The sequence below is a fragment of the Pelobates fuscus genome, chromosome 9 (genome assembly GCF_036172605.1).
Source record: "Pelobates fuscus isolate aPelFus1 chromosome 9, aPelFus1.pri, whole genome shotgun sequence".
NCBI lineage: Eukaryota > Metazoa > Chordata > Amphibia > Anura > Pelobatidae > Pelobates > Pelobates fuscus.
The window spans coordinates 15,056,396-15,083,710 of record NC_086325.1 but is presented as its reverse complement, the minus strand read 5'-3'; the positions used below and the strand labels follow the sequence as shown (position 1 = coordinate 15,083,710).

Sequence of the window (27,315 nt, the reverse complement as noted above, 5' to 3'; positions counted from 1 at the left end):
CCCAAATCCTTCTCTTGTGTTGTTATCCCTAATTCACTACCATTTAGGGTGTAAGTTGCTTGTGCATTTTTGACCCCAAAGTGCATAACTTTGCATTTCTCTACATTAAATTTCACCTGACATTGTAGTGCCCAGTCCCCCAATGTATCTAAATCTCTCTGCAGCAAAGCAATATCCTGCTCACATCTTATTACTTAGCAAAATTTGTTGTCATCTGCAAACACTGAAACATGGCTTTCAATGCCTATTACAAGATCATGTATAAATACGTCGAATAGAAGCAGTCCCTGACAGACACCACCTACCACTTTTGTCCAGCCTGAAAACGTACCATTAATGACCACTCGTTGTACTCTATCCTTATGCTGATTATTGCTAACAACAAAGTACTTCCCAATGAGTACCTTAATATTCTCCCTTAATAACCCTTCAAATATTTTCCCAGTCACAGAAGTTAAGCGCACAGTTCTATATTTTCCAGGCAAGGATTTTGAACCCTATTTAAATATAGGAACAACATCTGCCTTCCTCCAATCCTCTGGTACAATACCTGAAACAAAATAATCTTGAAAAATTAAATACAGTGGTTCACTTATTTTTCCCCACTTAGATCCTTAAGTACTTGTGGGTGAATGCCGTCAGGCCCCGGAGCTTTATTTACATTAATTTTCTTTAACCTTGTCTCGAGTCATCCAATCACAAGTTATCTACAATTTTTTTTCAGCAATCATTTGCATATCTCTTACCATAGAATCCTCATTGTGGCAGACCGCCTGGCACACAGACTTGGTGCCTCAGCCAGTCGCTGCTTCCTTAGTGCTTACCGAGTACCACAAGCACCACACCAGACACCATCAGCACTGTAGTCCCCCCTTCCAGCGTTGCAGCTTGGTTGGGGTCTTGCTCTCCTCCACCCACCCTGGACCCAAGACCAGGATCCAGCTTCCAGTGGGTAGACCTCTCCTAGTCCAGAGAGCAAAGCAGGCTGCTCTTACAAGAGCAAGTGATTATAACCCAGAGGAGTGTAGTGATTTAAAAATCCCCAGGGTAGATACAGCCGTTCTCCCCCACACATGAAATGAGACTCTATATTGAGGGTAAGCAGGAACTCATTTAATGGTAGCCACAACTGGCCTTATATGCAAGTCCCCATGCAAGGGGCACTCCCACCTGGACCTGATGGAAGGCTACAGTTACAGACCAATGACAAAGTTGTTCAAGTACATGACACTCCCATACATAATCATACAATCCCTCCCCTCTGCCTGGAAGATAATTGAGTCAAGTACTGGATTAACTCAATTATCTCCAGACACAAAAACACACATTTTTATAAAACCCCCCAAATACCTTAAAACACACAAAGCCCCCCCAAATGTTACATCCCCTGATAGCCCTGATCTGGGTGACCAACATATTCAAAAATCACCCAGATCAGTTCAGGGGTTCAGGAATTTCGACTGCCCGCATGGTCCCATGCCCAAACCAGTTCCAGAGATTCAGGGCTTGCGGTTTGTCTAGTTCAGTAGTTTGGAAAACGAGCAAACTACCGAAAATAGTCAATGTTTTTACCCTGGAGCTTGTTCCCCTCATCCAGACAAACGAATTCACAGAACAGTGCCCTTCTACTTTGTATAGAAACGAACGCAGGCGATGATGTAAGTCCAGCGGTGTTTGGGAGTTTCTGTGTCCGATTCCAGTTCCATGAGATTCACGCCCAAACACCGCTGCCTGCGTTCATGCGAACAAGATGGCTGCCACCTCGTGGTTGTCCATAGGAATTGCGTCCACCCAGACGAACAATTAGAACACTGCGGTGAGAACCGTTCCAAGGTGTTAAACTCCCGGGTTGTCCCTGGTTCGTGCGTCTGTTCGGTTCCCGAACAGGATAGCAAAAAGGCACAAACAAGGTCTTTTATGAGCCTTTTTGCATGGCCCATAGTCCTGAGGCAGGAGGCTGGCAAACAGGACCCTCCAAGAACCAGTGGCGAAGTTACATTTGGCACACTCATTAATATATACTGAATAAAAATAGTTCTTTAAAATTTCTGCCTTTTCCTGCTCTTCGTTAACTAACAGATCCATCTCTGTTTCCAGTGTACCTACATTTTCATTTTTAGTTTTTTTAGACTTGATGTACTTGGAAAAAAAATTTGGGGTTGGTTTTGCATTCTTTGGCTATCAATTTCTCATTTTCTAGTTTAGTCACTTTAATTTCCTTTTTGCAAGTATTATTGGCTTCCATATATCTTATAAGAAGCGTCTGATTTAAATGCCCTTATTTTTAATCTCTTGTTTTACTTTTCTACTAAGCTACATATAATTCCTTTATCAGGAATAAAGTGCATATTTGTAAATAGAAAAAAAAATGCGTATTGTGTAAATGGAAAAAGAGAGAGATGGGGAAAGAAGGATTTTTTTACATTAATACCCATATATTAAAATGTACAAAATAAAATACATATGTGCAAAAGGGGTATTATAACATAAAAATGTGTGTACTATTTGATAGAATAGAGTGGATGGATATTAGGTAAAAATACATACTGAGCCCCGTGGACCAAAATTTGGTCCCTTAGAATCAAAAAGACCTCTCTTGGCTTGATCTGTTAAAAAAATAAATGAAAAATAGATAATTAAAAATCCTTAAATAATTAATATTTATTAAAAAAAATGTTTTAAAAAATGGCAAATTTCAAAGACACATTGCGATATGTTTGGAACTTTGCAGTTAAGTAACATTGCATTGGTATAACATTTGTATATAAGATTTTGGAAATCACAAATTTGGTATAGTTGTGCTAAGGTCTTATGTGAGTAGGGGTTTGGTTTGTGCACTCGCCTTATAAAAGTTATCTTTTTGTTGTTTTGTTTGGATATGTGTTTCACTACGAGTTGGTTTAAGTGGTCGATGGTTAACTTCTTTTCCATGGAGGAGAGGTGAGGAGAAGTGACAGGAGAGTAATAGGAAGATAGATAGGGAAGGTACAGGGAAAGTTACTGGGTAAAGGGGGAGGTTCGGGTCGTGATTGGAAGCCGGCAGCGAGCAGGTCAGCGGTGCGGAGGGGAAAGGGCTAGCCCCGTGGTATTCCCTGGGAGCCAAGGTAGCGTTTAGGGGAAGCGCTAGGTTCTTAAGTCCTTCCCAGCATCCCCGACTATGCCTCCCATGGCTCCCAGATTACATTAGCTGCAAATTTATTATGGCATTTTTTAATTCCCCCTGTTTTTGTACAGGCATTGCAGTTGCCACATTTAAAAAAAACTCTTGATACGTGTTTAAAAAAATCCTCTTTATGTTTTCCCCTGGGGCTTCTAAAATCTTGTCTGTAAGGATTCTCTCGAGGTTAGATAACCCTCGGTGCACAATTTTCGGTTTTAAAGGCAGGATATCTTTTAGGATCGGATCATCCAGTTATAAGTGCCAATAATTGATTATGATCCGTCTCACCTTTTGATTTTGTCGTCCAGAGTATTGGCATATAAATGGTATTGCACTGTTAAATTCTTTATCTGCTTTCTTTTTGTACTTTCTAATAATAATTTTCTATCAATGTCTTGTACATCCTCAGTAGCAGCAATTAAAATGTTCTCACTATAACCTCTATCTTTAAAATCTTGAATAGTTTTTTGGCTTTGTTGAATAAAATCACTATTTTCTGTACAATTCGTTTTCAATCTAGTCCGTTTCTTCTCTTGTGTTTTGTAGGGGAGGCATGTTGGTGGACCATTCACCCTGCTTCCAAGCAGCGCTCAGAAGGTGAGAAAGTACGAATTGGGGATGATTTGATCCTGGTCAGTGTTTCCTCTGAAAGATATTTGGTAAGTCTCTGAGACACATAAGCCCTCACTCCTGTAAGTGTGTCTGTCATACCTCTGTCTGTCCATCCATTACACTGACCAACCCTAATCATCGGTTCGCACCTGATCATTTCTGTGCAACTGTCCAAGGATATAAAGTAGATGGGCTCAGTGATGTTAAGGTAGGCATTGTATCCTCTCTAGCCGAGTCCCTTGGCGCAACTCTTCCATTTAGTGTTAAACAGTTTTTAATGTTTTGATGCTACTTGGACTAATGAGAAAGCATTAAGCTGAGTATCAATAAACCGCTTTGATTCACTGAAATTGTCAGCTGACTCCTTCCAGCCTACCACAGTGCTCATTGCTGGTATGAATTGGTGCAGCTAGAAGGAAGTGTGTAATCTCTATTTTAGCCACACCTCCGGTGGGGGCCAGGCTGTGAGCTGGGGGATTTCTTAGATGTAAAATCAGCATTACCGGGTTATAGTAATTATCATAATGCAGATAATGAGTACATGTTTCCTGTGAAAATGCAAAGCAGAAAATAAGCCCTTACTTGTTACTTTCTTTGTCCCTCCAGCATCTCTCTACTGCTAGTGGTGAGCTCCAAGTGGATGCCTCCTTCATGCAAACCCTGTGGAACATGAACCCAATCACTTCTGGCTGTGAGATTGCTGAAGGTATGGACTGGGCAGTTGTGACCGCTTATTTCTCCACTGCTAAAACTTTGCTCCAGAATTGATTTTTCTTCATAATCCAGATTGAAATCATATTTTGTTCATAGGATACCTGACTGGCGGGCACGTCTTGCGTTTGTTTCATGGTCACATGGACGAATGTTTGACCATCGCTTCCACTGACCAAGGAGAGGACCAGCGCAAGTCAGTAATTGTATTCAAGGTGTGTGCATGTCCAGGGACAACAGGCTGGACTTAATCTCATTCTTTCTTGTCACCTTGTACTCCAGGTTGTCACATTATGAGGGAGGAGCTGTATGCTCCCATGCCCGGTCATTGTGGCGTCTTGAACCTCTGAGAATCAGGTATGTAACTAGACTTGAGCCCACATGATACCATTGGAAAGTAACGTGCGATTTCTCTATCTCCAGCATTTCAATAAAAAGCAAAATCCTATTATTATTATTATTATGATGAAATTAATTCTAATTATTATTTAAATTTTATTTATGCGGTTCATTTCCAATGTGGTAGCTGCATATAGCAGATTCCCAATAGTTCTAGAATGATCTGTTTCCATTTGCAGCTGGAGTGGAGGTCACGTAAGATGGGGACAGCCATTCCGTGCACGCCATGTTACCACAGGAAGGTACCTAGCAAGAGACGAGGAGAAGGGTCTAGTGTTGGTGGAACCTGAGAAAGGAAATACCAAAACCACATCTTTCTGTTTCCGGGCTTCCAAGGTGAGGGAATTTGAAGCGACGGATACCGACGTGGGTTTTGTGGATGTTGTCCTCGGTGTTACTCTGTAATCATTACCCTATATCAGTCACTATATACCTTCCTGTATTAACTTCCAGTTTTTGTCTCTCCACACTAATGGACGCAATAACCTTTTATTTATCATGCTGCTCATTTTCTTTCATCACTCTCGCCTTCAGGAAAAGTTGGATGTCGCCCCAAAGAGAGATGTGGAGGGAATGGGTCCTGCTGAGATCAAGTATGGCGAGTCTATGTGCTTTGTCCAGCATGTGAATAGCGGCTTGTGGCTTACATACGGTGCAGCAGATTCCAAGGTTGTCCGTCTCGGCCCACTGAAACGCAAGGTGAACCTGCCCCCTGGCAAACTGCTGCCCTAGCTCTCAATCATCATTCTACCATACTTCCTGAATCGGATGTGGTTGTCCTCTAAGCTAATACTCTCTCCTTCTATAAGGCATTGATATGTTGTTAGTGAGATGGTTGTTGCCCTGAGGGAGTAATAAGACAGGAGTCACTGACCCTTCATTTCATCACCTGCAGGCTATTCTGCACCAAGAAGGACACATGGATGATGCCCTGGCTCTCTCTCGCTCCCAGAGGGAAGAATCGCAGGCAGCAAGAATGATCTACAGCACATCTGGACTCTTCAACCTCTTCATAAAGTGAGTCTTGCTCAGAGCTGTGTCACACACCAAGGGGACCCTCATTGGATGACAATCAATAGATGTTTCACTCATTGTATGACAATCAATGGATGTTTTACTCATTGTATGACATGCTCACTCGGAGGTTTTACTAATTTTATGACATGCTCACTCATTGGAGGTCCCACTCATTTTATGACATGCTCACTCATTGGAGGTTTCACTCATTGTATGACATGCTCACTCATAGGTGGTCCCACTCATTTTATGACATGCTCACTCATTGGAGGTTTCACTCATTGTATGACATGCTCACTCATCGGTGGTCCCACTCATTGTATGACATGCTCACTCATTGGAGGTTTCACTCATTGTATGACATGCTCACTCATTGGAGGTTTCACTCATTGTATGAAATGCTCACTCATTGGAGGTCCCACTCAATGTATGACATGCTCACTCATTGGAAGTGCCACTCAATGTATGACATGCTCACTCATTGGAGGTCCCACTGGTATGAAATGCTCACACATTGGAGGTCCCACTCATTGTATGAGATGCTCACACATTGGAGGTCCCACTCATTGTATGAGATGTTCACTCTTTGGAGGTCCCACTCATTGTATGAGATGCTCACTCATTGGAGGTCCCACTCATTGTATGAGATGCTCACTCATTTGAGGTCCCACTTGTATGAAGTGCTCACTCATTGGAGGTCCCACTCATTGCATGAGATGCTCACTCACTGGGGGTCCCATTCATTGTGTGACAGAAGAGTGAGTCCTACTTACTGAAAGTGGGCCTTGCTCCTGAAGTAGGTAATTCCTTGGAGCAGTATATTATAATAGTCGTATGGTGTATATAATGTATATAATGCCTGTATGTATATATGTATATTAACAAATTGGATTAGCGGTACTGTTTGCAAGGTAAAGCGTGTTCCTTTTATATGAAAGGTCTTTTCCCTCTCACAGAGTTTAACACCTGTCTAATGTTTCCTTATTCAGCAGTCTCTGTTCTCCACCTTTCATCTGTCTCGGATGCTTGCTGCCTGTCCCTCACGCAGTCTACTTGTTACATGTTGCTCTCCATCACAGGCTCTCCATATCTTTAACGCAGTCTTTTTCCCTTGTGGCGGCAGGCACTGCTCAGTATTACAGGGCGAGATTCCATGCCTTTGTGTGGCGAAAGTAACCTTGCCACTTGTACTTGGAGGGGCCTGCATGCCAGCCTCCTGCCCACAGACTATGGGCCCTGCAGGGAAACCTGTAAAAGACTACCGAACTTGACCGACTTAGCACTGATTTCCCTGGAACTGTTTTGGGCATAGAACCATGTGCACGGTCGGTCAAAACTATGACTTCCATGAAATTCCTGAATCCCTGAACTGAACTGGGTGATGTTTGAATATGTTGTTCACCCAGATCGGGGCTATCAGGGGATGTAACATTTGTGGGGGATTTGTGTGTTTTAAGGTATTTTTTTTTTTAATTGTGTTTTTGTGTCTGGAGATAATTTAGTTAATACGGCACTTGACTCAATTATCTTCCAGGCAGAGGGGAGGGATTGTATGATTATGTATGGGAATGTCACTTTTATGGGGTTTTATGGGGTTTTAAGGTACTTTTTGGGGTTTCATAAAATTGGATGTTTTTCTGTGCTTGGAGATAATTGAGTTAGATTAGTACAGTTCCTGATTAAATTATCTCCCAAGCACAGAGGAGGGATTCTATTGTTTGTGCATGGGAGTGTCTCACTTTATGACTCTGTTTTTATTGGTTTGTTAATTTGTGTCCCTGTGCCCAACAAGGTCCACCTGGGTGTCACCCTTGTTGGGAAACTTGCATAAAAGGCCAGTGTGCCTCCATTAAAATTGAGTTCCTGTTTTACCCTCAACATAGAGTCTCATCTCATGTGTGGTGGAAAAGGCTGTATCTACGCTGGGGATTGCTCCATCATTATACTCCCCATGGATTTTAATCACTCGCTCTTTTAAGAGCTGTTACTGCTACGCTGTCTGGAGTAGGAGAGGTTCACCCACTGGAAGCTGGATCCTGGTCTTGGGTCCAGGGTGGGTGGAGGACGGCGCGTTCCCAGCCAGCTGTAACGCTGGACATGGGTACTGCAGTGCTGATGGTGTCTGGTGGAGTGCTTGGAGTCCTCGGTGAGCACTAGGAGCATCCGTCTGCAGAGGTACCCAACTGGGGTACAGGAAGCTCCGTTACACTTTGTATAGCCCAACGCGTCAGCTGTTAAAATAATCAGAACCTTTACTCCCTCACCTTATAATTAGTTTGGTCCTAGCTTGGTGCCGGAGCCCCTAAGCCTATGTTAATCCGGATCTGGCAATTGATGTATAGTACATAAGGCCTGCGCATCCTTTAATGGGAGAGACAAGACATTTATCTTCCTCAGTTGTACGCCCAATCTCACCTGGAATACATGTCTGTCTTATTTACAGGGGTCTGGACAGCCTCAACGGTAAGAACAAGCCATCGAAAGCGGTTACATTGCCCCTGGACATGGTCATCTTGACCCTGCAGGATCTGATTGGCTATTTCCAACACCCAGACGAGGAACTTCAACATGAAGAGAAACAGACAAAACTCCGCTCGCTGAAAAATCGTCAGAACCTCTTTCAGGAGGAGGTAACAACCTTATCCCACCTTATATTCATAATATTCGGCTAGAGTCAGACATTAAACTCCAGGTCGAAACCAGATATATATTAATAAAATCGCTGCAGTGACTATCTAATCTCAGTAGACTTCAGCTGGAAATGGTGAACTTAACCAAAATAATGAGTAAATATAGTTCTGGCAATTACCAACATCTCCATGTATGATGTCCCTCAGCTTCCTTCAGAGAAATACGAGGACTGGGGGTCAATGGGGTCCCAGCCAAATAATATATACTTAGTAGTTTGTTTTATTGGATTGCCGTCATATATTTCCTGTATACAAGTGTCTCGGATTTCTCGGCTAGTGTGCTAGAGGTGACTCGGTGACTAGAGGTGACTTGGCCACTAAGTTACCATCACAAGGCAGAAGCCATCATCTGGTCGCAAATCCGGATCTGATCGCTGTGTTTAATGTGAATTATATCCTTAGTAATCTGGCTATCTGTCCTGTGTGGGAACTATAGCACCCCTTTCGCTTCCTTTTACATTTATTTCAACAATTCCCAGTAATACCGAATTCCATTTCAAGGAGTGAATCCATTCTCTCTACAGGGTATCATCTCGCTGGTCTTGGACTGTATAGATAGACTGAATATTTACAGTACGGCCGCACATTTTGCAGAGTTTGCTGGTGAAGATGCTGCAGATTCCTGGAAGGAGATTGTAAACTTGCTGTATGAACTGCTTGGTACGTATGGTGTTTATTTTAATATCATTATATAAGCCTAAAGCACAGAATGAAATAATGGAATAATATAAAAATAAAAAAGGTACAGAGTGAAATAATGTAATAATATAAACACAAAGACAGTATAGAAGAAATTAATATCATAATATAAACCTAACGTATGTATAGAATAGAATAAAATAATATAATCACAAAGATGGCATAGAATAAAATAATATAAACACAAAGACGGTATAGAAATAATTTATATAATAATATACACCTAAAGAAGGTATAGAATAAAATAATATAAATATATAAACACAAAGATGGTATAGATCAGTGGTTCCCAACCCAGTCCTTAAGTACCCTCTAACAGTCCAAGCTGAACAAAAGTGGTAAGTGGTGTCTCTCAGGGTTCTGTTTTGGAACCGCTTCTATTTAACATATTTATAAATGATCTTGAAATAGGCATTGGAAGACATGTTTTAGTGTTGGCAGATGACACAAAACTTTGTAAAGTAATAAAATGTGAGCAGGATATTGTTTTGCTGCAGAGGGATTTGGATAGATTGGGAGACTGGGAACTAAAATGGCAGCTGAAATTTAATGTAGAGAAATGCAAAGTTATGCACTTTGGGGTCAAAAATGCACAAGCAACTTACACCCTAAATGGTAGTGAATTAGGGATAACCACACTCGAGAAGGATTTTGGAATTGTTATAGACTACAAATTAGGCAGCAATATGCAATGTCAATCTGCAGTTGCTAAGGTCAGTAAGGTTTTGTCGTGTATAAATAGGGGCATAAATTCTCGGGATGAAAATATAATTTTGCCTCTTTATAAATCGCTGGTAAGACCACACCTTGAATATGCTGTGCAATTTTGGGCAGCTGTTCCAAAGAAGGATATTATGGCACTAGAAAAAGTGCAGAGACAAGCTACAAAATTAATCAAATAAAGGAAGCATTTTATTTATGAAGAAAGGTTAAAAATGTAAATCTCTTTAGTTTGGAAAAACGGCACCTCAGACGGGATATGATAACATTATACAAATATCTATTCACCAACAGTGCTATACATATGACACGAGGTCACGCATTTAGGCTGGAAAAAATGAGATTTCATCTAAGGCAAAGAAAAGGTTTTTTTTTTTTTTACAGTAAGAGCAATAAGGATATGGAATTCTCTGGTATCAGAGTCCATACAGATGTTTAAACTGCAATTGGATAAATACTTCAAAAAACATAACATACAGGGATATAATTTCTAATTAGTGGGGTTATAGCTGATTGATCCAAGGAGATATCTGACCGCCATTTTGGGGTCAAGAAGGAATTTTTTCCTAGTTTGTTGCAAAATTGGAAGTGCTCCAGACTGGGGTTTTTGCCTTCTTTTGGATCAACAGCAAAAACATATGTGAAGAAGGCTGAACTTGATGGACGCAAGTCTCTTTTCAGCTATGTAACGATGTAACGATTTAGGGATTACCCAGATGTGTCTATGGTGTTTTTAGAAATCCCTAAATCCTGGACTGTTAGGGGGTAGTTGAGGATTGCGTTGGGAACCCCTGGTATAGATGGATTCAATGTGTATAATAAATATGTATTATAAACACAAAGAAGAAATAGTTTAAATTTATTAAATGTGGCAGCCACAGGAGAGCAGAGGGAGCAGGCCTTGCAGTAAAGGGTCTGCAGGTCCAAGACGCAGTTTAGTTCGAGCAGATTTTTTATCACCCCAGCTTTCTCTTTTTTTCTATATGGCTGGTGGGACACTTTAAGCAGACAGGGACTCTGTAATCCAGATAACAAGTCAGGGGTCAACAAGGTATCTTCCAACAGACAAAACCTCCAAGGACGGACCAGAAGCCATTCTTAGGGTGTGGACATGTTACACTCCTAGAAGTGCATTTGTCATGTACAATGTTCTGCACTAACTCTCTCCTCTGTCTGGTGCACAGCGGCCTTAATCAGGGGAAACCGCTCGAACTGCGCACTCTTCTCCAACAACTTGGATTGGGTAGTCAGCAAACTGGACCGACTGGAGGCTTCATCAGGTGCGTTGCGGAAATGGCTATGTGTGACCAAGTAACGGGAAGGGAGATGGGGACAGGAAATACTGGGTGTTGTAGCTGTTTTGTTGTTTGTGTTTGGCTTTGCTGTATTGTTTATTATGTGTAGCTGTGTAACCTGTGCCCATTATTCTAGCTGTGTTTCCTTTGTAGGGATTTTGGAAGTGTTGTACTGTGTGTTGATCGAGAGTCCTGAAGTTCTGAACATCATTAAAGAAAATCACATTAAGTCAATCATTTCTTTATTGGACAAACACGGACGGAATTACAAGGTATTTCCATCAGTTTTTTCCCATTGATCTTATCATATTTCTTTGTTTTCATGTTGTTCTCGCTCTTCACAACAACCTTTTGCTTGTCCTAGGTCCTGGATGTCCTCTGCTCTCTCTGTGTATGTAACGGGGTTGCTGTCAGGTCCAACCAGAACTTGATCACTGAGAATTTACTCCCCCGTCGGGATCTCCTTCTTCAGACAAGGATGGTCAATTATGTCACCAGGTACTCCTTTCTGTATGATGTCCATGCAATATTGTTCTTTTATGCTGTCATTAAATCATTAATACATACTGAATTAGCTGCCTGTGAGTACAGCTCAGCATTAATGACCAGGAGATTGACATGAATCTTCCGAATTTCAGCATGCGTCCAAATGTCTTCTTGGGGACATGTGAGGGCTCTACGCAGTTCAAGAAGTGGTATTATGAGATGATCGTGGACCACGTGGAACCTTTTGTCTCTGCTGAAGCTACCCATCTTCGAGTTGGCTGGGCAATGACAGAGGGTTATAGCCCTTATCCCGGGGCTGGAGAAGGCTGGGGAGCCAACGGAGTAGGCGATGACTTGTACTCCTTTGGCTTTGATGGTCTTCATCTCTGGTCAGGTAAAGGACAGGCATTGGAGATCACTGACTCGAACATATTTGGACAGACAGAATAGTTTTTGTAAATATATACAACATAATCTAATGATTCAAAATAAATAAGTACATATATTATTTTTAGACATTATCTTCTTTCTATATATTCAATAATTGTGCCTAAAGGTTCCATTCAATTTTGTGTTACTTAGCTGCAATACCCAAAACAGGTGATTTTGACTTTAAACATTCAGAAAAAAAAATCAGACAACAGGAAGACTATATTATACACTGAAGTTAAGTTTACTGATGTCAATAGAAGGAGAAAACAACCCTGGAGTTATTTCCACAAACATAGTTATAAGAAAGCAATGGGGGTAAAGCTGCCCAAAAGCCAACAAAATAAAGCATGATGGATTAGAAGTAGGAGAAAGGAATTGCAGATGCATGGAATATCCTCCAATCAGATGTGGTATAAACATGTCCAAGAGTTGATGAATTCTCAAGATAGACACATTGCTCTTCCAAACAGGAAATAAAATCCAATATCAAATCTATTTTTTGACATGGGAATGGACAAATTAGAGGGGCTTTTGGTTTAAATTTCAGTCAATGTCTATTCTTCTCTGAGATGCTTGGTGAATGACCATCTCCAGATGAAAAATTTCAGCTTGTTTTTAGAAATTTGAAGGTTTTTGTATTTGTTTAACAGGTCGTGTTGGCCGATCAGTAGCTTCGCACAACCAGCATTTATTGGCCGCCGATGATGTTGTCAGCTGCTGTCTGGACCTCATGGTGCCAAGCATTTCTTTTCGTATTAATGGGCATCCCGTGCAGGGCATGTTCGAGAGCTTTAACTTGGATGGACTCTTCTTTCCGGTGGCCAGCTTTTCTGCTGGCGTAAAGTAAGTCCTGGATAGTAGAAACACCTAGCCATACTAGCGAAACGTATCTTGTCTCCAAATGTTCTATTCAATTTCTATGCTATGCCTTTTAAAACAGAATTCGCTTTCTTTTGGGTGGTCGTCATGGAGATTTCAAGTTCTTACCCCCTCCTGGCTATGCACCAGTGTATGAGGCTCTGCTGCCCCGAGATCGAATGCGAGTAGAACCCATCAAAGAATACAAACACGACTTTCAGGAAATACGAAATCTGCTCGGTCCCACCAAATCCCTTTCCCACACATCCTTTGTACCATGTCCTGTGGACACAGTGCAAGTAAGAAGAAATTATATAAACTGCAGAAAGAGTCTATAGCAACTGTGACCCAGGAATACATGAATCCTACACAATCTTAATGTGTCCTTTGTGTTTAGTGTTAAGGCACCTATTCAAGATGCATCCATAATTACTGTCCTCTCGTCTACAGATTGTTCTCCCTCCTCACCTAGAACGTATCCGTGAAAAGCTGGCCGAAAACATTCATGAGTTATGGGCTCTGACCAGGATCGAGCAAGGATGGACCTATGGACCAGTAAGCAAATAACACCTTAAACTGCCCCAGAGTGTTAGATAGATAGAACTGCAGCTTTTAAAATACCCGCCGCAAGTACCTGATTTTAGACATTCAGTTGCTCAATATTTTAATTATTAAGGGGCCAATTTACTAATTGCCTTTTCCTACAGAAGATTCAAGAATTCAGTAAAGGAAATTTCAATCAGTGGTTAAAAGTTTTAGTAGTGAAACTGTTACCATGGAAACCAATGTAGAAAGCAGGACTTTTTGCTGGTTTATATGGTGATAACTCCACTTTTAGAACGTTCCCCACTATGCTGTTAGCAATACTTCTATAAATCTCCCTCACTGAGCAACTAGGTTGGAGAATTTAGGACATCTTGAATAGACAGATCTTACTCTGTTGTGTTTTGTGTCTCTGGAGAGCTGTAGTTTGTAGTGAACTCCACAGCAGTGGACACAGTTTGACTCTGCGGAGTTCTACCTACTGGATATTGGTGCCCAAACACCTCCTTTGGAATTTAGCTGGGTATCTTGTAGTGAGTTGCTTCTCTTATATCAAGACCTTTTTCTCTTTCAGATACGGGATGATAACAAGAGACTACATCCTTGTCTTCTGGATTTCCACAGTCTCCCTGAGCCAGAGAGAAACTACAACCTCTTGATGTCTGGGGAGACCTTGAAGTAAGGCTTGGCTGCTGAGGGACATTGGGTTAGGAGTTGCTGGGAGGGGAAATTGGCTGGTCATATAAGATAGTGGGGGATGAGGTCTGCAGAGGGTCAAGATAGACTATTGCTTGTAAAATATCAATAAACAAAGTCCATATATAAAAATGCTAACCATATTGTCTCCCCCTGCCCAGAACACTGCTTGCCCTGGGCTGCCATGTTGGCATGGCAGACGAGAAAGCCGAGGAGAACCTGAAGAAGATCAAACTCCCTAAAACGTAGGTACCTTGATTCTGGAGCCTCCTGGTCCAGGGAATGGAACAAACCCAACTTCTTCCCAGTGTAGTATATATGAAAACTCATACAGACGTATGTGTAAAAACCTCTCAATCTCATGTCTCCTTAACCCCTCAGTGGCATTATTTTGTTTTATGATCTGTATGTCTGTTCATAAAGGGGCCACAGGCTGCATACCCAGGACCCTGGGATGGCATTATTTTCCCATAATTTGCCGTTAAGGCTCTATATTTTTGAGTGAGGAAAGAATATTTTCTCAAAAACCATATAGAATGTTAATTGTTGTAAATTTGTTAACTGTGAATGTGGCTTTTATTTCCCCTTTCTCAATGGATACCCATACATTGGGAATGTCCTATGTATGAATTGATATACAGAATTATACCTTGCTCCCTGCCACATTACTCCTCCCTGTACATTTCTATGTATTCTGTAACCCTCAGATTACCCCATGAATACTCATGGCACGTACTAGCCATGGATACTGGTATTTTTGAAGATTATATAGTGGGCTGGTGAGATGTTTTCAATGGTTCCAGTAAAAAAATGCTAATTTTTTTCCCATTTTCTCACCCCTTTAGGTATGTTATGTCTAACGGATACAAACCAGCACCTTTGGACCTCTCCCACGTCAAGCTGACCCCTGCTCAAAACACCCTGGTGGATAAACTGGCAGAGAACGGGCACAATGTCTGGGCAAGAGATAGGGTGCAGCAAGGATGGACATACAGCATCATCCAGGTACAAATCATTATTTTTAATTTCTTCCACGTGGTCCTTTCATTAATCTTCTGCCTCTATTAACCATATAACCATTTCTTCTAAGACTCCCTTCCATTAATTTATTTACCATTGAACCATTTTTACAACCCTTTTCTCTATGTTCTAACTTCTGGCATGAATTTACTTTCTTTACTGACCATTTAGTCAATAGAAGTTCTTTCTATGAGTTAACTACACTTATGGATCATCTATTTGTTCTAGACGTTCTGTCCATTAGGTCATTACTCTTACGGATCATCTGGTTGTTCTAGATAGAAGTTCTATTCATGAAGTCACTACTGCTACTGACCATCTAAGTATTTGTTCTAGAAGTCCTGTCCATCAGTTCACCACCCTTTTTTAGCCATATAAGCGGGCACGTATAACTGGGCTTTCTTTTTGTTCAGGATATTAAAAACAAAAGGAATCCTCGCCTTGTGCCATACAGTCTGCTAGATGAAAAAACAAAGAAGACCAACCGTGACAGTCTTTGTGAAGCTGTGCGGACCCTGATGGGATATGGTTACAACATTGAACCTCCAGACCAGGAAAGCAGTGAGTCTGGCACTGTACAAAAACTGCATGTTATGTTGAAAGATTAAATTAAAAAAAAAAACAACATAGAGAAGTAGTGATAGTACTTTATAGATCCTTGGTAAGATCTCACCTAGAGTATTGTGTTCAGTTCTATAGAGCAGATCCCAGGAGGACATAGAGAGGTAGTGATAGTACTTTATAGATCCCCAGTAAGATCTCACCTAGAGTATTGTGTTCAGTTCTATAGAGCAGATCCCAGGAAGACATAGAGAGGTAGTGTTAGCACTTTATAGATCCCCGGTAAGATCTCACCTAGAGTGTTGTGTTCAGTTCTATAGAGCAGATCCCAGGAGGACATAGAGAGGTAGTGATAGTACTTTATAGATCCCGGTAAGATCTCACCTAGAGTATTGTGTTCAGTTCTATAGAGCAGATCCCAGGAGGACATAGAGAGGTAGTGTTAGCACTTTATAGATCCCCGGTAAGATCTCACCTAGAGTATTGTGTTCAGTTCTATAGAGCAGATCCCAGGAGGACATAGAGAGGTAGTGTTAGCACTTTATAGATCCCCGGTAAGATCTCACCTAGAGTATTGTGTTCAGTTCTATAGAGCAGATCCCAGGAGGACATAGAGAGGTAGTGTTAGCACTTTATAGATCCCCGGTAAGATCTCACCGCGAGTATTGTGTTCAGTTCTATAGAGCAGATCCCAGGAGGACATAGAGAGGTAGTGATAGTACTTTATAGATCCCGGTAAGATCTCACCTAGAGTATTGTGTTCAGTTCTATAGAGCAGATCCCAGGAGGACATAGAGAGGTAGTGATAGTACTTTATAGATCCCCGGTAAGATCTCACCTAGAGTATTGTGTTCAGTTCTATAGAGCAGATCCCAGGAGGACATAGAGAGGTAGTAATAGTACTTTATAGATCCCGGTAAGATCTCACCTAGAGTATTGTGTTCAGTTCTATAGAGCAGATCCCAGGAGGACATAGAGAGGTAGTGTTAGCACTTTATAGATCCCCGGTAAGATCTCACCTAGAGTATTGTGTTCAGTTCTATAGAGCAGATCCCAGGAGGACATAGAGAGGTAGTGTTAGCACTTAATAGATCCCCGGTAAGATCTCACCTAGAGTATTGTGTTCAGTTCTATAGAGCAGATCCCAGGAGGACATAGAGAGGTAGTGTTAGCACTTTATAGATCCCCGGTAAGATCTCACCTAGAGTATTGTGTTCAGTTCTATAGAGCAAATCCCAGGAGGACATAGAGAGGTAGTGATAGTACTTTATAGATCCCCAGTAAGATCTTACATACGTGTGTCTAAATATCTTCTATAACATTTAATAACAACTTGGATAATAATGGCCACATTTTAAAAGAATAAACAACATATAGTTGAAAAAGAATGCTGATTAAATAGTCAATTTAGTGGTGGATGTAGGTTTTGATTGTCTTTATTTGTTTGTTTGTTTATCGGCAGCTGCCCAGGGAGTCGCAAAGCCACGTACCGAGAGAGTGCGCATCTTTAGGGCTGAGAAGTCCTACGCGGTGAAATCTGGAAAGTGGTACTTTGAGTTTGAGGCGGTCACTACTGGGGAGATGAGAGTTGGTTGGGCAAGACCAGAGGTCCGACCAGACATGGAGCTGGGAGCCGACGATTTGGCTTATGTGTTTAATGGCTGCAGGGTGAGTGTCCGCTGTGAGAGTGCAAGCTGAGTGTATGCTTAAATACATGCATGCCAGGACCCATAAAGGTGTGAGTAACCACCATGTAAATGCATGCATAGAGTAGAAACACTTTCCAGATTTTTGTTGTAAGGTTTGTTAAAATCTGACGTCTAGGACTCTTGAAGTTGGCATTCTGTTATTGTTACTATGTGAGTAATGGAACACAAATCAATATATATGAAAATCACATTATGGGCAATTAGAAAAGAAACCATCAAGTCTCATTTATGTCACTTAAAATAATTCAAAGTATAAAATAATATTTATAGTTTTTAAAAACACATTTAAAATAATAATGGGAAAGAACGTTTGATGTTTTGTGTTTACTGATTGTCGTTATTTCACTGTTGTGCTGCTGTTTCTATATGTTAGTTTGTGCGTCTTTCTGTCTGATCCTTAATAATGTCTGTGTTCTCACAGGGCCAGCGATGGCATATTGGCAGTGAGCCTTTTGGCCGTAACTGGCAGGCTGGAGATGTGGTTGGCTGTATGATCGACCTCACAGAGATGAATATAATGTTTACCTTGAATGGAGAGATGTTAATTAGTGATTCGGGTTCAGACCTGGCTTTCAAGGACATCGAGATTGGGGATGGTGAGTACAAAGTATGTCTGTGTCACACTGCAGTGGGTGGAACAGACTCCGTGTCCCATAGCTCCTTCTGTCTGTGTCACCCTGCAGTGGGAGGGACAGACTCCGTGTTCTTGTAGATTCCATATTTCTGAATCCACTGGCCCTGACCCAGTTCTTGTTGCTTGTAGGGTTTATTCCAGTTTGCAGTCTCGGTATGTCTCAAGTTGGACGGCTGAACCTTGGTCAAGATGTCAGCAGTCTCCGATATTTTACCATTTGTGGCCTTCAAGAAGGGTTTGAACCTTTTGCTATCAACATGAAGCGAGAGATCACCGTTTGGTTTAGTAAGAGTCTACCTCAGTTTGTGCCGCTGCCTTCTGAACATGGCCATGTTGAGGTGAGGACATGTGAACTTTTTAAAAATATAATATCAATCATCAATGTTGATTAAAATATTTAAATCTATTGTTTTGTGCAAAAAGTTTAAATGAAATAATGAATGTCATCATAATTTAGGGGATTATTTGTTTGCATGGTATGTTGGAAATCCACCTCATTACTGGCTGACTAGGGACACTCAGACACCTCCTGAATGACACAAGAGGGTTTATTTGCTAAATTTGGATTCAGGGGGGCTGATCATTGACCAAATCAATGCACTGTCCCCACCCCACTCCCTCTCATACGTTTTGAGATGGCTACAACCAACCAAACCCATGCTTTTCCTGCCCCCACCTCTCTATTGCAGAATTGGGTAAATACAAAGCCCAGTCATTTAATCAGTCAAAGTCATGTGCTGTGAGAATGCACGTGGCTTGGGGGGCAATTGCTCCCTTGTCCCCCTTGCCAACCCTCACTTGCTGTGAAATGTGTAAAATTTCCAAGAAAAATGCACATTTTAGAAGAAAATAGTTGAGCTGTAAACATTCTTCCTCTCACTATTTTGCCAGCTTAGCTGTTACGGCCTAAAAATGTGATGGCCTCCTAAATCCTCCACAAATTCCACGCCATTGAATAAACTCAGCTGTGTTTTGCATTTGTAATGCAATGCGTATAAATAAACGCAGAAAGAAAGGTCACTTTTTAAGGGCACTGTACTCCCTCTAAACATTCTATCTCGTTGAAGTGGTTATAGTGCCTGGAGTCCCTTGGTGCTGTCCCTCCAGTATTAAACCATTTTGCATTGGGGTCCCTGGCTTCCCATAGCTCCGCACCCAGTAGAGGTGTGGCTAAGGTAGAAATGATACTCTTCCCTCTAGACATACCAATTCATACCAGCAACGAGCACTGTGATAGGCGGAAAGAAGTCAGCTGACACTTTCAGCCAATCACATGCACCTATTGCTGCTCAGATTAATCCCAAGCAGCACAGAGGGGATAGGCTGCTGGGGACTCTCATTTAGATTTAAACCAGTTTAATGCTGAATGGAAGGATGGTGCCAGGGGACACCAGACACTATAACCATTTCCATGAAATGGAGCAAATACAGTGCTTAGAGTTTCCCTTTAATGTAATAGAATAAGAAAAGATTTATCTCAAGATAAATCTATGACAAAAGATATTTGTTTAATCCCGTCTTCCATGAAATTTAGGTTGGACGAATTGACGGCACGGTTGACAACCCTCCCTGCCTCAAAATCACCCACAAAACATTCGGATCCCAGAACAGCAACAATGACCTGCTCTTCTTCAGGCTTAGCATGCCTGTGGAGTTCCACGAAACTTTCAAGTTCACACCGGGTGCCACCCTTGTCACCCGCACCTTCACCATCCCCGAGGAGGACTGCCTGGACGTGGACATGGACTCCGAGTTTGAGGTTCTGAAGAAGTCAGCCAGTCGCAAAGAGGCAGAGGCCACTAATGAAAAAGATGCCGCTAAAGAACCACCAAAGGAGCAACCAAAACCAGAAAATGAGAAGGATGCGGCCTCTGAAAAAGGCAAAGGAAAGAGGGGGTAAGAAACACAGCAGTCTAGTCACCAATGAGTATTGTTTTGTGCACGAAAGATAGAGATATCTCAAGTAATTCTGTGTTTTTACTAGGTTTCTCTTCAAAGCCAAAAAACCGTCCTTTATCTCCCCGCCGCCTGTAGTACCAGCCATGCCACGTCTGGTAAAGGATGTGGTACCTGACGACCGAGATGACGTTGACATTATCATGAACACGACCACGGTATAGACACGTCAAAAATTCTAAATCTGGCTAAATAAGATTTAGGGTGCAAACAGTAAAGGAACGTTCTCATAAATGTGTCATTCTCTAGATAACTGAATATGGAAAGAATAATCTGATATCACTGGCTCAATCATGTCGATGTACAAAAATCATCAGTTCATGACCCCAAAGAGACCTTGTGTAGCCAACTTGGAATTATCCATTATTTTTCCATTTTATGTGTATATATCCCCAATAGTATTATCTCTGTCCCCAGCTAGACACACGCTTATAATTGCATATATGTGAATACATATATACACACAGTACTGCGCACACCTTTTAGCAGGGGTTAAACTATGCTGTAAAGAAAAAATGCTTTAAAAATGTTAATTGTTTACTTTTATCAATTAACAAAATACAAAGCGAGTGAATAGGAGAAGAAATTTGATTTAGGTTTTCTTTATGTTTATTTGATTTGCATTTTGTTAGCTGATAAATAAAAAAAAAAAAACCTGCTAATAATTCTATTTTTGAAAGCTTTCCTACTTTACAGCATTTTTAAACACCTGCTAAAATGTTTGCACAGCACGGTGTATATATTGGCTACTTCACACACAGATAAACCCACGTGTGGAGCGTGGCACTGGAGAGATATAGCGACCGTTAACAGTTCTTAATATCTGACCTTACATGCCATTCGGTGTCTGATCTATCTGTTTTTCCCTTAACCTAGTATTATTATTCGGTGAGAATTTTTGCTGGACAGGAGCCAACGGGTGTATGGGTTGGTTGGGTGACCCCCGATTACCACCTCTACGATATGAACTTTGACCTGAACAAAGTACGTCAAGCCACGATTACCATGGGCGATGACAAAGGAAATATATTTAACAGGTGAGCAAGGAGGAGAGATTGACACAGACCTACTGGCTGATATCTGAAGGTCCGTTAACTCAGTAGGATATCGATGGACTTTGCAGTAAAATATCATCTAGCTACGGTATATGAAACTTTAGAAATACTCCCAGCCACTCTACATGTGCCAGAATAAGTAAGATCATTGTGGATATGTACTAATTAGTGATGTGAGACTTTGTATGGAAAAACTGAAATAGACCTGTGAGCATTGCCTTCAAAGAGAAGTATGAGTATAGCATGTGGAGAGGTTCAGAGTCCATACTCATTGGCATTGTCCGATGGAGACTAGATGAGAACCATTCTCTTGGTTTTTTATTATTTTTGGAATAAAATATGATTATTTCTATTCTTTTCCAGCATTAAGCGTAGTAACTGCTACATGGTCTGGGGTGGAGAATTCAGCAGCAATACACAGCAAGCACGTGTCCGAAAGGAAGATCTTGTAATTGGCTGTCTGATTGACCTCGCAACAGGCCTCATGACCTTCACAGCCAATGGTAAAGAAGTCAACACGTTCTTCCAGGTAGGTGGATTCCATCCCTCTAACCAGAGCCTGGGTCAAATCAGTCTTTGATTGCAAATAGGCAAAACAAAATCAATCCTGTGTATGCATGGGGTTGGGGAGGAAGGGGTCACCTTCACTTTAATAGGAGGGCACATTAAGCTAACGAGAATCAAAATACATTTTAGCCTTTTTAGAATTTTAGAATGTGAACTCCTAAAGAACAAAAGCTTAGAGAAATAGCTTGCCCTTCGATAAATCCCCGGTCAGGTCTCAACATGGTTTTGTTGACTTGTACCATTACAAAGTGAAATGATACCATTGCATATTAGACCGATCCCAAGCGTAAGGGCAGTCCAGAAACAAAATGGTGGCAAGCTCTCTCTGCACAAGAGATACAGCAACCTCGGACGATTGTTTCCACCTTGTTCGAGGTGTAGCTGATACCTCTCTAGGCACAGTGAGTAGGGGTCCACGTCTGGATTACCCTTTTACCTTAGTGAGAGCCCAAGCTAAAGCATTGCAACAAAAACTGAAAATAATATAAGGCCTATTAGACCGTTACCAGTTGGCGCCAAACTTTCTCACCAAGTGTCTCCATCTGGGAAAACTGGGAAATGACCAGGGCAACAATATACGACAAAGTGCATGATCCTGCAGAGTGACAGGGAGACTCGATATCAATATATTGTCAGACTCTCCATGTGTTTTACATTGACCACTAGGTGGAGCCAAATACCAAGCTGTTCCCTGCTGTGTTCGTCCAGCCTCTCAGCCAGAACATGTGTCAGTTTGAACTGGGAAAACTAAAGGTAAAATATACTGAGCGGTGATCTATCCTATACACGGCACTGTACAGGGAGTCCAATCTATTATACACAGTACTGTACAGGGAGTCCAATCTATTATACACAGCACTGTACAGGGAGTCCAATCTGTTATACACGGCACTGTACAGGGAGTCCAATCTATTATACACAGCACTGTACAGGGTGTCCAATCTATTATACACAGCACTGTACAGGGAGTCCAATCTATTATACACAGCACTGTACAGGGAGTCCAATCTATTATACACAGCACTGTACAGGGAGTCCAATCTATTATACACAGCACTGTACAGGGAGTCCAATCTATTATACACAGCACTGTACAGGGAGTCCAATCTATTATACACGGCACTGTACAGGGAGTCCAATCTATTATACATGGCACTGTACAGGGAGTCCAATCTATTATACACGGCACTGTACAGGGAGTCCAATCTATTATACACAGCACTGTACAGGGAGTCCAATCTATTATACACAGCACTGTACAGGGAGTCCAATCTATTATACACGGCACTGTACAGGGAGTCCAATCTATTATACACGGCACTGTACAGGGAGTCCAATCTATTATACACGGCACTGTACAGGGAGTCCAATCTATTATACACAGCACTGTACAGGGAGTCCAATCTATTATACTCAGCACTGTACAGGGAGTCCATCTATTATACACAGCACTGTACAGGGAGTCCAATCTGTTATACACGGCACTGTACAGGGAGTCAAATCTATTATACGCAGCACTGTACAGGGAGTCCACTCTATTATACACAGCACTGTACAGGTAGTCCAATTTATTATACACAGCACTGTACAGGGAGTCCAATCTATTATACACGGCACTGTACAGGGAGTCCAATATATTATACACAGTACTGTACAGGGAGTCCAATCTATTACACACAGCACTGTACAGACAGTCCATTTTATTATACACTACACATAGGACTTTCTATTATACACTGCAAAGAAGAGAGAATCTCTCTATTATACACTACTTTGTCTCTTCTATTATATGGTTTTTCCTCTCTAATTTTTAAATTTTATTCCCTATGAGTTAAGTCCATTTTTGTGTTATCAGAAATTGTCATTCCACACATTTAATCATTGCTCTCATTTCAGAATATCATGCCCATATCGGCCGCCATGTTTCGCAGTGAGCATAAGAATCCTGTGCCGCAGTGCCCGCCACGTCTGGATGTGCAGTTGTTGACGCCAGTTGTGTGGAGCCGCATGCCCAATGACTTTCTAACCGTGGAAGCAGGAAAAGTAAGCGATCGGCACGGCTGGATGACGGAGTGCTCAGAGCCACTAATGATGATGGCCCTTCATATCCCAGAGGAGAATAGGTGAGGAAAACTGCAAGTCACATCTGTCATCCAGGGAGCAAACTAATTAATCTAATACAACATGCTCCGGGTTACAGTAACACGTGCTCTTGGTTACAGTACCACGTGCTCCGGGTTACAGTGCCACGTGGTCCGGGTTACAGTACCATATGCTCAGAGTTACAGTGCCACGTGCTCCGGGTTACAGTACAACACATGTTCCGGGTTACAGTAACACGTGCTCAGAGTTACAGTGCCACGTGCTCCGGGTTACAGTACCACATGCTCCGGGTTACAGTACAACACACTCAGAGTTACAATATCACACACTCTGTGTTGCATAACTCCCAAAATTTCAAATAGACAAACAAATGGACACTTTAATATTAGGAGTGTGGCTGGGGGTAGCCAGGGATAGGGCTGCTCTGAGAAAATTTAGGTGACTTACTAATAACAATTTATACAACTAAAATGTAATTTAGAAGAACAATGTATCCTAATTACACAGACTGATCTCTAAACACATTTATTGTAGTTTAAAGGCACATTACTGGGAGTATTATTGCTGTGAAGCTCTGTTATACACTCAGACACATTACTGGGAGTATTATTGCTGTGGAGCTCTGTTATACAATCAGACACATTACTGGGAGTATTATTGATGTGGAGCTCTGTTACACACTCAGACACATTACTGGGAGTAATATTTCTGTGGAGCTCTGTTATACACTCGGACACATTACTGGGAGTATTATTGCTGTGGAGCTCTGTTATACACTCAGACACATTACTGGGAGTATTATTGCTGGGGAGCTCTGTTACACACTCAGAAACACCAACAATATGTAGCTCCTATGAACATTAGGAGAGAAAAGAGGGATGTGGGCCCAAAATAGGGACTAACTCTCCTGTATAGGGATACTTGAGAAGTATGGCGATACTATACCACGTGCTCTGAGTTACAATACAGTTACTTTGGTTCACTTCGATTCCATATTTCTTGCAGGTGTATTGATATTTTAGAGTTGTCTGAACGACTGGACCTGTTGAGGTTCCATTATCATACTCTGAAGCTGTACTGCTCAGTCTGTGCTCTGGGCAACAATCGAGTGGCCCATGCTTTGTGCAGTCACGTGGACGAATCTCAGCTGCTTTATACCATTGAGAGCAACCACCTGTCTGGACTCCTCCGCAGTGGCTTCTATGACTTACTGATTAGCATTCACCTGGAGTCAGCCAAGAGAGCACGTCTGACCATGAACAACGAATTTATCGTACCTATGACTAACCAGACCAAGAGCATCAAGCTATTCCCCAGTGATAATAAGAAATCTGGTCTTCCTGGGGTTGGCATGAGCACCTGCCTGAGACCTGAGCTTCATTTCTCACACACCTGCTTTGTCAGCACCAGCAGTGAACTCTACCAGCTCAGCCCTTTCATCCCACTGGACATACTAAAGATCAAGGCCATCAACATGCTGACTGAAGCTGTCTTAGATGGTGGCCAACATACCAGGGATCCAGTGGGAGGAAGTGTTGAATTCCAATTTGTGCCAGTTCTGAAACTAATTTCCACCCTCCTGATTATGGGTGTGTTTGAGGATGATGATGTGAGACATATCCTGAAGATGATAGAACCCAATGTATTCTCAGAGGAGGAGGCAGTGGAAGAGGAACAGGAGGCGGCAGAAGAAGAGGAAGAGGAGCCTACTGAGGAAGGTGGAGAGGAAGAAGGAGCAGAAGAGGAAGAAGGGGAGGAAAAGACAGAGGAAGGGGAAGAGAAGGCGGTGGAGGCTGGCGAAGAAGAAGCCAAAGAAGAAGAAGAAGGTGTAGAGGAAGGTTTGCTGCAGATGAAGCTGCCAGAGTCTGTTAAGTTGCAGGTATGTTGTGGATCAGACTTGAAGACAGATTGTGTCAGTTTAATCTGGTTTGTTGTCCACACTCAATGGGTCTTACTACTGGTGGTGTATTCAGAGCTGGTTCAAGTATTTTTGGCTATACAGGTGAAGATTAATTTTGCCCAAAAAGAAATTCCTCTTTAACTGTGTGTCTCAACACCCTTTTGTGTTTCTAATCCCCTTTTTTGAATGTCTTACCCCCTTTAGTATATCTTATTCTCCATTTCCCCCCTTTGTGTGTCTCACAACCTCCTTTGTGTGTCTCTTACTCCCCCCGTGTTTCTCATACTCCCCTCCCCCCTGCCGCTTTGTGTGTATTTTACTCCCCTAGCCCCTCTATGTGTCTCTTCCACCCCACAACACCTTTGTGTTTTTCCTTTTTTTTTCTCCCCACAGCCCCTCTGTGTCTCACATTCCCCCAACCCCTCTGTGTGTCTCTTTCTCCCCCCTAAACCCTTAATGTCTCTTCCACCCCATTTTATGTGTCTCCCTCCCCCCAGCCCTTTTTGGTCTCTTCCCCTCTACCCTCCTTGCATGCCTCCATGTATAGTGTGGCTGAGAAGATCTTGTCTCCTATACCCGATCTGAAAGGGAGCTGTTCGTTGCTGTTAGTGAGCACTTCCTGTCAAACCGGGTAGAGGATACAGAAGATCCTCTACCATGGTCCAGTCACCTTCACTGTGAAACATTGCGCCACCTTTCCCGGGCCTTGTGCCGTAAGGCGGCTGCCGGTGCTGCGTTATGGTTGAGTCAGCCCTGGGTGATTTAGTTTCAGGATGCCAAGATATTTTTTGATTCGCGGTAGTTTTTGATTTGTTACGGTTATGTTGTTTTTTTTCTTTTTTCTCAATTTTTTTCTCACTCCGTGACCTAAAAGTGATGACCATCTTTTCTTATATTTTCTCTAGATGTGCAACCTTCTTCAATATTTCTGTGACCGGGAATTACAGCACCGCGTGGAAGCAATCATTGCATTTTCTGAGCGCCATGTCGACAGTCTGCAAACCAATCAGAGGAAACGTTATAAGGAACTGATGCAAGCGTTTACAATGAGTGCGGCAGAGACAGCGCGGAGGACAAGGGAATTCCGCTCACCTCCACAAGAGCAGGTCACTACTGTCTCCACAAATTGCGCATTAGGGCCACTCTGAGAATATGAAGTTATCCTTTCACTCTGCTGAAGAGACTCAATGTTACTATCACTCTGTGCTCTCCATCTTGAAGTTATATTTCTCTTTCACTGTGCTCTTTATGTCACATTGCGCTCTCGTTCCTGACATCACACTGCACGCTCTCTCCTGATATCACACTGCGCTTCCTCCTGACATCACACTGCGCTCTTTCTCCCGACATCACACTGCGCTCTCTCTCCCGACATCACACTGCGCTCTCTCTCCTGACCTCACACTGCGCTCTCTCTCCTGACCTCACACTGCGCTCTCTCTCCTGACCTCACACTGCGCTCTCTCTCCTGACCTCACACTGCGCTCTCTCT

General features: G+C 42.1%; 1 protein-coding gene across 7 annotated transcripts in view; it reads left to right on the top strand.

The window, feature by feature from the left end:
- RYR1 (ryanodine receptor 1) overlaps window positions 1-27,315 on the top strand; it is a 150,011-nt gene that overhangs the window by 23,998 nt on the left and 98,698 nt on the right. For all 7 annotated transcript variants that reach the window (XM_063431253.1, XM_063431252.1, XM_063431248.1 and 4 more), the window contains 31 exons: window positions 3,707-3,819; window positions 4,379-4,478; window positions 4,583-4,679; window positions 4,766-4,840; window positions 5,062-5,218; window positions 5,417-5,581; window positions 5,778-5,899; window positions 8,343-8,529; window positions 9,114-9,249; window positions 11,193-11,288; window positions 11,457-11,575; window positions 11,668-11,801; window positions 11,942-12,183; window positions 12,872-13,064; window positions 13,162-13,378; window positions 13,530-13,634; window positions 14,197-14,300; window positions 14,480-14,563; window positions 15,164-15,323; window positions 15,752-15,899; window positions 17,362-17,567; window positions 18,030-18,204; window positions 18,372-18,580; window positions 19,777-20,138; window positions 20,227-20,356; window positions 21,075-21,235; window positions 21,617-21,782; window positions 22,487-22,573; window positions 23,717-23,943; window positions 24,929-25,802; window positions 26,729-26,929. In XM_063431253.1, coding sequence (XP_063287323.1) covers window positions 3,707-3,819; window positions 4,379-4,478; window positions 4,583-4,679; window positions 4,766-4,840; window positions 5,062-5,218; window positions 5,417-5,581; window positions 5,778-5,899; window positions 8,343-8,529; window positions 9,114-9,249; window positions 11,193-11,288; window positions 11,457-11,575; window positions 11,668-11,801; window positions 11,942-12,183; window positions 12,872-13,064; window positions 13,162-13,378; window positions 13,530-13,634; window positions 14,197-14,300; window positions 14,480-14,563; window positions 15,164-15,323; window positions 15,752-15,899; window positions 17,362-17,567; window positions 18,030-18,204; window positions 18,372-18,580; window positions 19,777-20,138; window positions 20,227-20,356; window positions 21,075-21,235; window positions 21,617-21,782; window positions 22,487-22,573; window positions 23,717-23,943; window positions 24,929-25,802; window positions 26,729-26,929 — 5,552 coding nt within the window. The remainder of the gene's footprint in view (window positions 1-3,706; window positions 3,820-4,378; window positions 4,479-4,582; window positions 4,680-4,765; window positions 4,841-5,061; window positions 5,219-5,416; window positions 5,582-5,777; window positions 5,900-8,342; window positions 8,530-9,113; window positions 9,250-11,192; window positions 11,289-11,456; window positions 11,576-11,667; window positions 11,802-11,941; window positions 12,184-12,871; window positions 13,065-13,161; window positions 13,379-13,529; window positions 13,635-14,196; window positions 14,301-14,479; window positions 14,564-15,163; window positions 15,324-15,751; window positions 15,900-17,361; window positions 17,568-18,029; window positions 18,205-18,371; window positions 18,581-19,776; window positions 20,139-20,226; window positions 20,357-21,074; window positions 21,236-21,616; window positions 21,783-22,486; window positions 22,574-23,716; window positions 23,944-24,928; window positions 25,803-26,728; window positions 26,930-27,315) is intronic.